Below are 10,147 nucleotides of genomic sequence, written 5' to 3'. Positions count from 1 at the left end.
TCTTCAAATTTCTATTTTTTTGTACTATAAAAATGTATATTTCAAAAGCGTATGGGGTTAGCTAGTGACATCATTCACCAGAGGGACCGATACAGTTACATAACATCCAGACAGCGCTGTGAGCACCCCACAGCGCTGCTCCAAATGGTCTCTGTCTGAGACTCCACACAGCACATGAGCCAAAAATGAACATTTAAGTCAGACACTGATCTCAAGTACATATCTGCCTGCAACAGTGAAGGTATAAAAAAATACCATGCATACCACCTACAAGGTAAAAATGTGATGAATTTGTACCTTAATTTGCTTTTAACAAAATTAGAGAAGGTCCATATGGAATGAGACATGCTGCTTTGAGCTTTAACAGTCAGGTCATTTGCCACAACTGGACGCATTCAAGAGAGACAGCTAATGCTAGTTAGACCTCTCCCTTTCTTTAATGTGGGACGAACACAACACTGTTAGTGTTAGTGTATTTCCATCCCCCTGTTTTTAAGCCCATTTTCAATTTGTGCATAAAAAAAAAAACTGAGTCAAAATGTTAAAGATTTGAAAATAAATAATAATTAAATATTGGAAAAAGTGCATTTGGCTGAGGTTATAAAAGAGGGCATATTGGTAAAAGTAAATTGTGACAAAGTGCAAGGAAAATAGACTTAGCAAATAAATTATGACGTACATGGAAAATGTGCAGCCACAAAAGAGTTAACAAATGGAGACAGAGATGTGTGCGGAGTGATGAGGCTGTAGCATTCCTTAAATAAACACATTAAACAAACATAATGCCATATTTCCATCATGTCTTCTCTTAACAAGCTAAACTAACTGGGTTAACTGGACGCTAGCAAGCAAAGCCAGTGAGCTTTGCTCACTAGCTCCTACTTGGAATACAACCTTAAAAGCACAATAGGTCCTCCCCATTGTTGAATGCTGTAAACAGTAAATTGTGGCACATAACAAATGCCATGTGGGCTGATTACAAAAGGAGGGAAAGTATTTTGTATCAACATTCATTGCCTTTTCAGGGCTACGACGTGCTCCAGCCGGCAGGACAACACAAAACTTGACAGCGCATATCCAAGTCTTAAATGTCAGTCGACCGTTGCCATGCGAAACGACGTGAAGCTACACACTAATTCCACACATAAACGTTTTTAACCCCTTTTGAAAAATGTAAAAAGCGCACAATAACGCCAGTATTATCATAGTTTACATTTCCTTACACAAAGTGAGGGGAACTCAGACTTCAGTTTGATGTGAAGTATTCGGTGGGGTTAAATCCAAACGCACACGTGTCACATTTCTCAGCAATGTACTCCTAAACACTCTCACATGGTAAAATGTCTCACACTGAAAACACTGTGCAGGCAAGAAGCTGGCAGCCGAACACAGCGTCACCACAAATAAAAACACTCAGACAGCTCAGAGACAGAAAGAGAGCGAGAGAGAAAGAGAGAGAATGCAAATGTGCAAATGAGGCAGCGTACTCCCAAAGAGGAAAGTGATGTCATCGGATAGTAATGATGCTGTAAAATGAGACACAGCCAGAGAGAAAAGTCTAACTGGAAAGCGGCTACAGTTTTGTCTTTGGGTGTATCAACTGCTTTAATCTATTCCAGCTTCCAACTCTGAAAAACACAGATTACATAACGGCAGACCTCCATGTATTCCTGGGCCTCTAAAGTATCTGAAAAGTATGTGTGCAGTCGTTGTGGCCAGGCAGTGGAGTTTGGCTCAGACTAAGTTTGCCTGGAAAACACACAGATCTCTAAGATACGCTCTAACATACACAACTTTTACTGAAAAACAGCTCCAGCAAGGAGTAAAAAGGCCTCACAAGATTTGAAGTCAGACAAGCTAAAAGCTGATGTAATCATAGCAATGCAGAAAATAAAAATGCCTTTCTTCACTTCAGGAATAGAAAAGACCTTTGGATCTGACTTCACTGTGACTCCTTCATGACATTCATACCAAGAAGTGAACACTGTAAAAACACATGAACATCTACTTTGTCCAGGAGCTGAGTCCAACAACTGTAAACTATCTCTCTCAAAAGACTGTAATCTGATGCTTTTTCTTGTTGCTGCATCTCATATTTATATTTTTTTTAAACATCAGATTTTGTGCCTAAACTTCCTCTTCATAAGCTACAGAGGAATAATTCCTCTGCTGGAAGAAGTGGCTATTACTTCTACGATGCCATGACAGCTCACGGCGAGCAAAGGAATGAAGTTTGATGCTGAACTAAGTAAGTAAAGCGCTGTTGATGCTAATGTTGGCTATGTGGCAATGGCAAAACTTACAAATAACTCCTTTAAGCAAAAATGCCAATTGCCTTTTCCAGCTTCTTAAATGAGACGATTTGTCGCTTTTTCAGTTTTATATCACTGCAACTTGAACGTCTTTGTGTTTTGGAAGTAGTTCACTATTTTCTGACATGTTGTCAACTAAATGATCAGTGGAATTAATCATCAGATTAATGTATCATGAAACCAACCCCAGTTTGTACTCGCATTAGCCTTACATTTGAGTAACAGAGATTTGCCAGTCCTTCTTAAAGATAACAACACTTTCCAGAATCTGGATGAAACTCTCCAAACATATGGATGACGAAAGATTATGTTCACTGCTCAGTGAAAAAAGATTTTTAAAACACTTTCCCAGGTTACAACTCTACAACCATCTTTGTCTGGATTAAAAAGCAGAGTTGGGAAAGACTTTAAAAATCTTTTTAAATTCTTCCCCAGAATAAGTTTTTTCATCCAAATGTTTAGAGGAGGGTTTGAGGATTCTGGAAATATCTTCAGAAGAGTATTAAATATTATTAAAATACCTTATGGGTTATTCAAACATCTACAAATTGACACTTAGCTCCGGGACTCCAATGTAATGCTAATACATGAGAGGCACAAACTGGGGTTACTTTCGGTCAGATCAGGCACCGTAAAGCAGTACTTCTACCTGACGCAGAGCCAGTTTGGGCTTGGAAAGCTGCACTTGATTCATGTAATACAGTATGAAATATTAATAGCAGCAGTTGACAGTGTTGTGAAACTTATGAAATAGATAATGTATGTATCCAGATGCTGTCAATGACACCCTCATGCAGTAACGACGATGGTGATAAAGCTTGATTTCTGAGGTTGTGCTTTGCAGGTGAAAAGATGTCAGGGTTTAGACATCAGGGCTAAATGTGGTCATGTCTATATGCTGAAATGTCACCACAGAAAAGTGGGTTAAAATGGCACTTATTTGAAACCACAACACGTGAAAAACTTTCACTTTTCACTCTAATCGAGCCCTGTTTTCACCCAAATGCCTCTGTGTTTGCCAGGTATTGATCCCTGAGGCAAAACTCACAAACTTTGTTGCCAAAATTACATAAGAGCACTTCCTTTGGAAAGAGGATTTGATGTTTTACTGGACAAAACTCCAGGATGCATGGATGCACATCGTCATGGGGGCTTGAACCCAGGTCAGCCAGTCACAGCACACTTTCACACTGGTCAATATACAGAGCGCCCTGCCCACCCATCCACACCAGGTCCATCTTTTATTGTCCTCTTATGTCTCAATGTGGCAATATATCATATATTTCAGACCTGCTGCTCCACCATCTCTGCTGAAACTGCTTTTATATGCACTCACAGTCCAGGAAAATAAAAATGTAGTTAAACGATATTTCTCTTTTTGTTGCACACAAACAAGCGCACCATAATGCATAAAACAGCCTATAAATTCAGCGGAGTGTCACCTGATGCTATCACAGATGCCTTTTATTATCTTTTGTTGGGATCCAAACAACTGCACTATCATACTGACAGCAGAGATAAAACAATGCCTAAAGCTGCACCAGACTTTGTGGTCCATAGAGAATAAAGGCTTGTAAAGTACACAATATGAGCTTTAGTATTGAATATAAAGTAAGCATCTGTCAGTGGGATCAGCGGAAACAACAAAAGACTAACACAAGATGTGCTTTAAACATCTCCAGCTCTAAACTCTGCAGTAGAGTTTGGACAGACAATAGAGAAGCCAGACGAAAATAACACTTGTCCTGAGAACAATAGTTTCAGACAGGTTGTATCACCATATGTGTATTCTCATCAGATTAAACCTCTGCAAAGTCGTTTTCACTCCCACACTCACTATTACTGCTCTAAATGAAGTTTTCATCAGACAGATTGGAAGATAAAGAGATTTACTTTATGATATCATCAGGCCTGTTTATGTGTCTAATTAAAGAATTAGTTAAAACACGGTGAATGCAGTCGACAGGAAACATGGAAACAGCTCTTACCGACTTGTTCTGGCTGGTTTCGTTGCAGCTTTAGCGATTTTAAATTCCTTTTTTCTGATGATCAGTCGCGCGTCTCACAGACACAAATCTCGACCTCATTCCATGTGCTCGCGACCAGGACCACGCGCTGAGGGGAGCGCTCGGGATACGGCGCGTGACGTCACGGCGAGACTGGAAAGCCGGTCGAAAAATCTGTAAAAAAAAAATCAATAATAACAGAGTCATATTATGATTCTACACGACATAATAGATAATCGAGGGTCTTGACTGTATGTGGGACTCAACTAGGAGGTTTAATTACAGTTCTTTAGAGTGTTTTTATTTGTTAATATTGACCTTTTTCTAATAATATTCCCACAATTTGAACTTGAATTTAAACTTTTAAATATGAGTAATATTGTAAATTATCATATAAATGACAGTTGCTGGTCAGAAACACACATTTGGACTGTGCAAGTAGTCAGCACAGGCAACTTATCCGCATAAACTGATGTTTATGGAAGTGCATAAGTACCTGTTTCTTTTTTCATGTACCAAAAATGAGTTAAATCTTTATCTGAGACATGACATGACGTGATTATTTTATCATAATCAGGAACAGCTTAATATGCTAAGTATGTTTTTAGCAGGAATGTTTACTTACATCCCCAAAGAATGTAAACCTTAGCTGTTATATCCTATAATAGTCTAATTTTATCATAAATATGAGTCACAATTAGACTGTGTTTGAGGTCTGCACAGGCAACTTATCTACATTAATGAACACAGTTGCAAAGGCAGACCAACCGGTTTGACCAACTTTCATACATCAAGTTTGTGTTCAGTCTTATCTGTTAAATCAGAAATCACTTCATTGGCAAAGTATGTTTGACCATATATGGAATTCCACTCGTTTCCTGTAGCTCTCCACATTCAAGAAAATAAACAAGTGAACAATTAGCTCTGTGTATGAACTGATGTTTTTCAAGTGTTTGTGCTTCATTTTAAAGCAAAACACGTCTCATTCAGAGAGCTGAATTCCCTCTTTTGTTCACAAAGCAGATACTGGAATGGAGTCGTTTACTTAAGTATCAGTTATAGTGGAATGCCTTCATTAACAAGCCGTCTCTTAAAATTAAAAAGAACAATAGTAGTAGCTTACATACTTGTAAACTGAGGATCACAGTCTAAGCTTAGCATGTGTCCTAGTATGTGCATCTTCAGGTGAAAATATTAATGATGTAGCCCCTGCAGCACCTCATATTTTACCTTAAGCATCAGCGGGATATGGCCGTGTTCATCTGAGCATCACTTAACATAAATATCAGTCAGTATTGGACTTTGTACAAACGATGTATGCATAATGTATTTGCTTAGTCCCCCCCCCCCGTGTTGCTGAGCCCACACTACCTCCAACATGTACCCCCAGCCCATACTAATGTAAGTCTACTCAAAGTGGAAACTGTGATGGAAGGTGTGAGTGTTTGTGCATTGCAAGAACAAGGACACAAATTCAAGAAGAAACATTTTTTTATATTTCAAAAAGAATCTATGAACATAATGGAAAAAACCAAACACTGGGTCTGAACAACCAGACAATTGAGATCCAAAAATACATTTTCTTAGGAAATATTAATTATATACAAAACATAAAAATTTATATTTTAGTTTGGGACCCCAACGGGATAGCCCAATTTTTAATATTTTATTAATAAAAATAAACTTTTAAATATTTAATCCACCCATAACTTCTATTGAGGCAGTTTTAACATTGAAATCAAACAAGATTCCAAACAACTTAATCCGTTTTGCATTTGCATGCAACAACAACTGTACACCCTAAGTCTTGAACTTGCATAAAAAACAAAAGGCCAAAAAAGTCTGATTCAAACTTTAAGCACGAGAACCCTGCAGCTGTGCGAGTCTCTGCTTTAAAAGTTCACTTTTCCTCCTCAGCTGCTCTTTGAGTGAGAGGAGTCTCTGTTCGTCTGACTGCATGCTGTAAATGCACTCTGTAGCCTTCTTCAGGATCACCACTTTGGCTGCCTTCTCGTTGTTGGCCACTTCGGGGATCTCGTCCCGCAGGGCAAAGAAGCTCAACTTGAGCTCGTTCCGCCTCTGGCGCTCCAGTACATTATGAGTCCTTCTCTTGTCATAGTCCTCTGTGTCAGACGTCCGGGGGCTCAAACACTTGCGGTTGCTGCTGATCTGTTTGAGGACCCTGCTGTGGCCGCAACCCCCGCCTCCGCTGCTGCTCTCCAGCTTCAGCCTCTTGACAGCCGGCTGCTCATGCTGCCTCATGGATGGATGGGCGGCGTAATTATGCTGGTGGGTGGAGACGTGGCACCTCTTCAGCACGAGTGGGCTGGGATGCCTGGTCTCCAGCGGGCTGGGGTCACACCGTTTCACCGCCTGTCTCTTCTCCACTGTGACAACATCGATCTCCTCCTCTTCCTCCTGGTCCTCCTCATCATCGTCTCCATCCTCATCTTCTGTAACACAGCAAAAAAAAAACAGTCACCCTCTGCTTCATCATCAAAGCTGCAATCTTTACTTAAAATGCAATGGCTCAGCAGGAAAGCAGGGGGTACAATCTCTGCAATCCACCTCCCACATCAGTTGATTGCTTAACATGCAGCCATAGACTCTAGCCAATCTTACAGCAGTCTACAACATGTCATGGCTGCATGTCTCTACCTCCTGCTTGAAACCCCACAGCTAATCACATGAATTAAAACAAGAACTGGCCTCTTTTAAATCATAGTAGTAGCTGCCATGAAGCTCTATTGGATGCACAGCTCTTACACACTCAGCAGAGGGAAAACCCTAATTGCACAGAGGGGTGTGACTGCATGATGAGAACATATTCACAACTCACCTGAGTCACTACAACTGCTGCTGCTGCTGCCGCTGTTTGGTGGCGTGTCCAGTCTCAAATCCTTACTAGGCGGCGTCCCTACGCTCTGCTTGGGCGTCTCTGCTATCGGATACGGGAAAACCACCGATGGATCAATGCACTCCGAAGCGGACGTGTTCAGGTCTTGCAGGTAGCTGCTGTTCAGCCTCCATGCAGCAGCACCGGCGGGCTCCGCGCTCTCACCGGCCGCCGACTCTTTCCTCGCGGCGTGCAGGGAGGCGAGCCGCTCGGAGACCACCTTCTCCAGCTTGGCCGCGGCGGAGAAGCCGCTCCACATGCAGTCCTGGATGATGATGGACTTGAGGAAGGTCTGGGAGTAGTCGGCGTCGCAGATGATGCTCTGGTTGACCACATCGTCGCCCAGGAACTCGGTCACCATCTCCAGCTGATCCGCCGTGGAGGGGAAGAGGCTTGACAGGGACGGCCGGCGGCTCGGGGAGAGGGGAGGGGTGGGCAGCAGTTCAAATTTCTTCCAGATGTCTTCGCTCGGTGCCGGAGGCTGAAGCTGCTGAGGGTAGAAATCCTCCTCCTCGTTGTCATAGTAGAAATACGGTTGGAGAGAGTCGTAGTCGTAGTCATAGTTTTTACTCGCTAAACTCGAATTCAGCGGCATGGTGTGTCTGATGTTTCTGTCCTTATAGTGAAGCTGGTTGAAGAAGAAAGAGTGATTAGTGGTTGTTTGTAAAGGTCTGCAGGTTCAAAACACTCAGCGGCTGTTTGGCACCGATCCTGTCTGCAGCATTAAGTGTAAGCAATATCACATGGTCACTCCAAAACATCGACCCTCTCTGCACGCCTTGCATGCATGCACCAGTGCTGCAGCAGCAGGTGCTTTACTGGGAAAATGATAGTAAATTACGTGCAAGAGGGAAGACCTCACCCTCGCTAAACTGCTACCGACGATAAACTAATACCTTTTTCTCTAAACTGCTGTGGGAAGGTGACGTGCAAGCTCTACAAACCCACTCCCTCCCTTACCTTTTAGATTTAAAACTGTCGGCCAAAGAAGACGTGGGGGAATCGACCCAAAATGCGCAAAAAAGAGCAGGAAAGTTATTCCAGTGAGAAAGTAACATTAAATCCTTGAGTAGCGGTGTTGCAGTCGGTTTCAGTGAAGCTGTGTGAAGCATGCATGGAGAGTTGAGCGGCTGCACCAGCGACCCGATGAGGACGATGCGCAGTCTGTCATCAGCAGCGTGAGAATCACAGCTGAGTGCTCCGCCGGCTGCAATAAAAACGCCGCAGCACTCCGCCCCCCGCTCCCCCCCCCACACACACCCCCCACACCCCTTCTGTATCCTTCCGCCCAACGCTCATTTTCCCGCGAAACACTCGCCGGCCTTGAAAATGTAACACACCCTAAAAATATTACCTGCTTTTATCACCGAATATAATAATCACACTCCACAATGACCAAATCACACTTTAACACACGCATTCATCTGGATATTTAGTCACAAGCTGATATATTTTTCTCCTGTAACCCGGGTCTATTTCGGTTAAAGGAGAAGTGGGAGGGGTCATAGTATAGTACTGTTGCCATTGAAGGGAGACTTGCGAAAAACACTAACGTAAGTAGTAGTGAGAGATAATTAGGTTGAGTTATTTCACTACTTTCCCGCCGAATATATCGCTAAACAACACAAAGTTGATTCATAATAAAGTCTTATAGTCTCGACGCAATTAATCCACACATCAGATTTACAATATAAAACTATATTAATTTACCTACTTTTTTTTTAAACCACCGTCTTGATATTTATTCGAAATTGTAAGCGAGTCTGCAGAAATTGCTATAAATAACACATGTTGCCAGGTTTGAACAGTTTGTGCAGCAATTTCACGATAAAACAATGAAAAGCTCACAGGTGCAGCAGCTTACCTCGATCTGTCTGCAGACACTGACAGCTCTGAATTGGCTGAAACAGGTGATTTCAACAGGAACACGGACCAAACAATTACAATATGTGGGTAATGGAGCCAGAAGTTGACATGAACACACAAAGAAATAGTCGAACAATTTGCCCTGTCCATGTAAAGTAGCTCCGTTTGGAGGCTGGACAGATTGGCACCAATTAACTACAGGAAGGAAGCAATTAAAGGAATCAGATGGGTACCGCAGTTGGATGGAGGTGCCCTCCTCTGCTGTAGTGGGGAGAGGGAGAGGGAGGGGGAGATTGAACGGACTTGGAGCGAGGGGGAGATTGAACGGGCTTGGAGCGCCCTCTGCTGTGCAAAGTGATCCGGGAGGGGGGATGGAGAGCAGCCAGGTGGGTGCAGGGTCACACCATGGAGGTGAACACAAAAACACAAACTACCATGACCTGAGAGATAATTAACTGAGATTAAATTGAAGCTGAGAGAGGCTGTAATTGGCTCAGTATAACAACATAGTGCTGTGCAGTGGGTTAGTGGAGCTATTTATTGGGGTTACTGGGTCACTTCATTAAAAAATAGAGTTCTGGAGAAGCATTAATGACAAATGTAACGGCCTGCAGCCTTTTAACAAAGTGGGCTGTGCTATTTATAATCAGCTGAGAAAAAAATTATTCATTAGCGATATACGATCCACTAAAATTCAGACAAAGTTCATTTGTTTAAAATGATATTAAGTTTATATTTTGTTTTTTTGCTTTGTCAGACACCTCACTGCTTGTACAACTAAGACAATAATTGTGAGTGAAAGGATAGGTTCATGTGGGTGATGTGAAAATCATATTTACAGGGATCTCTCTATGACCAGTGTGGGCATGAGGAACAATTAGCACAGCATCCAGGAACTCTTTCAATGTACATAATGACATGTGAGAACTGCTTTAAGACAGACCTAAAAGAAATCTACAAACCTTAATGTGTTCAAAGTTTCATTGTTGGAGTTGAATATATTAGTTTGAATTTTTTGGCTCAAACAATTGACAGTATTATGAAGTGTCTGTATATGTATATTTTTG

At 41.9% G+C, this 10,147-nt stretch overlaps 1 protein-coding gene across 3 annotated transcripts; it reads right to left on the bottom strand.

Moving 5' to 3' along the window:
- Positions 1 to 5,859: 5,859 nt before the first annotated feature.
- Positions 5,860 to 8,378, bottom strand: myc (MYC proto-oncogene, bHLH transcription factor). 3 transcript variants are annotated; one of them, XM_022767165.1, is made up of 3 exons: positions 8,175 to 8,378; positions 7,158 to 7,842; positions 5,860 to 6,771 (listed from the first exon to the last, which is right to left on the bottom strand). In XM_022767165.1, exons 2-3 carry the CDS (start codon positions 7,807 to 7,809, stop codon positions 6,173 to 6,175), a joined length of 1,251 nt encoding a protein of 416 aa, XP_022622886.1. In that variant the 5' UTR covers positions 7,810 to 7,842; positions 8,175 to 8,378; the 3' UTR covers positions 5,860 to 6,172. The 3 variants fall into 3 exon arrangements, with proteins under 3 accessions (XP_022622886.1, XP_022622888.1, XP_022622887.1); XM_022767167.1 differs by having other exon boundaries at positions 5,860 to 6,768; XM_022767166.1 differs by lacking the exon at positions 8,175 to 8,378 and having other exon boundaries at positions 7,158 to 7,921.
- Between the last annotated feature and the right edge of the window lie 1,769 nt (positions 8,379 to 10,147).

This window comes from Seriola dumerili, unplaced genomic scaffold (assembly GCF_002260705.1).
Source record: "Seriola dumerili isolate Sdu_G_001 unplaced genomic scaffold, Sdu_1.0 BDQW01001124.1, whole genome shotgun sequence".
NCBI lineage: Eukaryota > Metazoa > Chordata > Actinopteri > Carangiformes > Carangidae > Seriola > Seriola dumerili.
The sequence above is the reverse complement of the archived record's forward strand: the minus strand, read 5'-3'. Positions and strand labels throughout refer to the sequence as shown.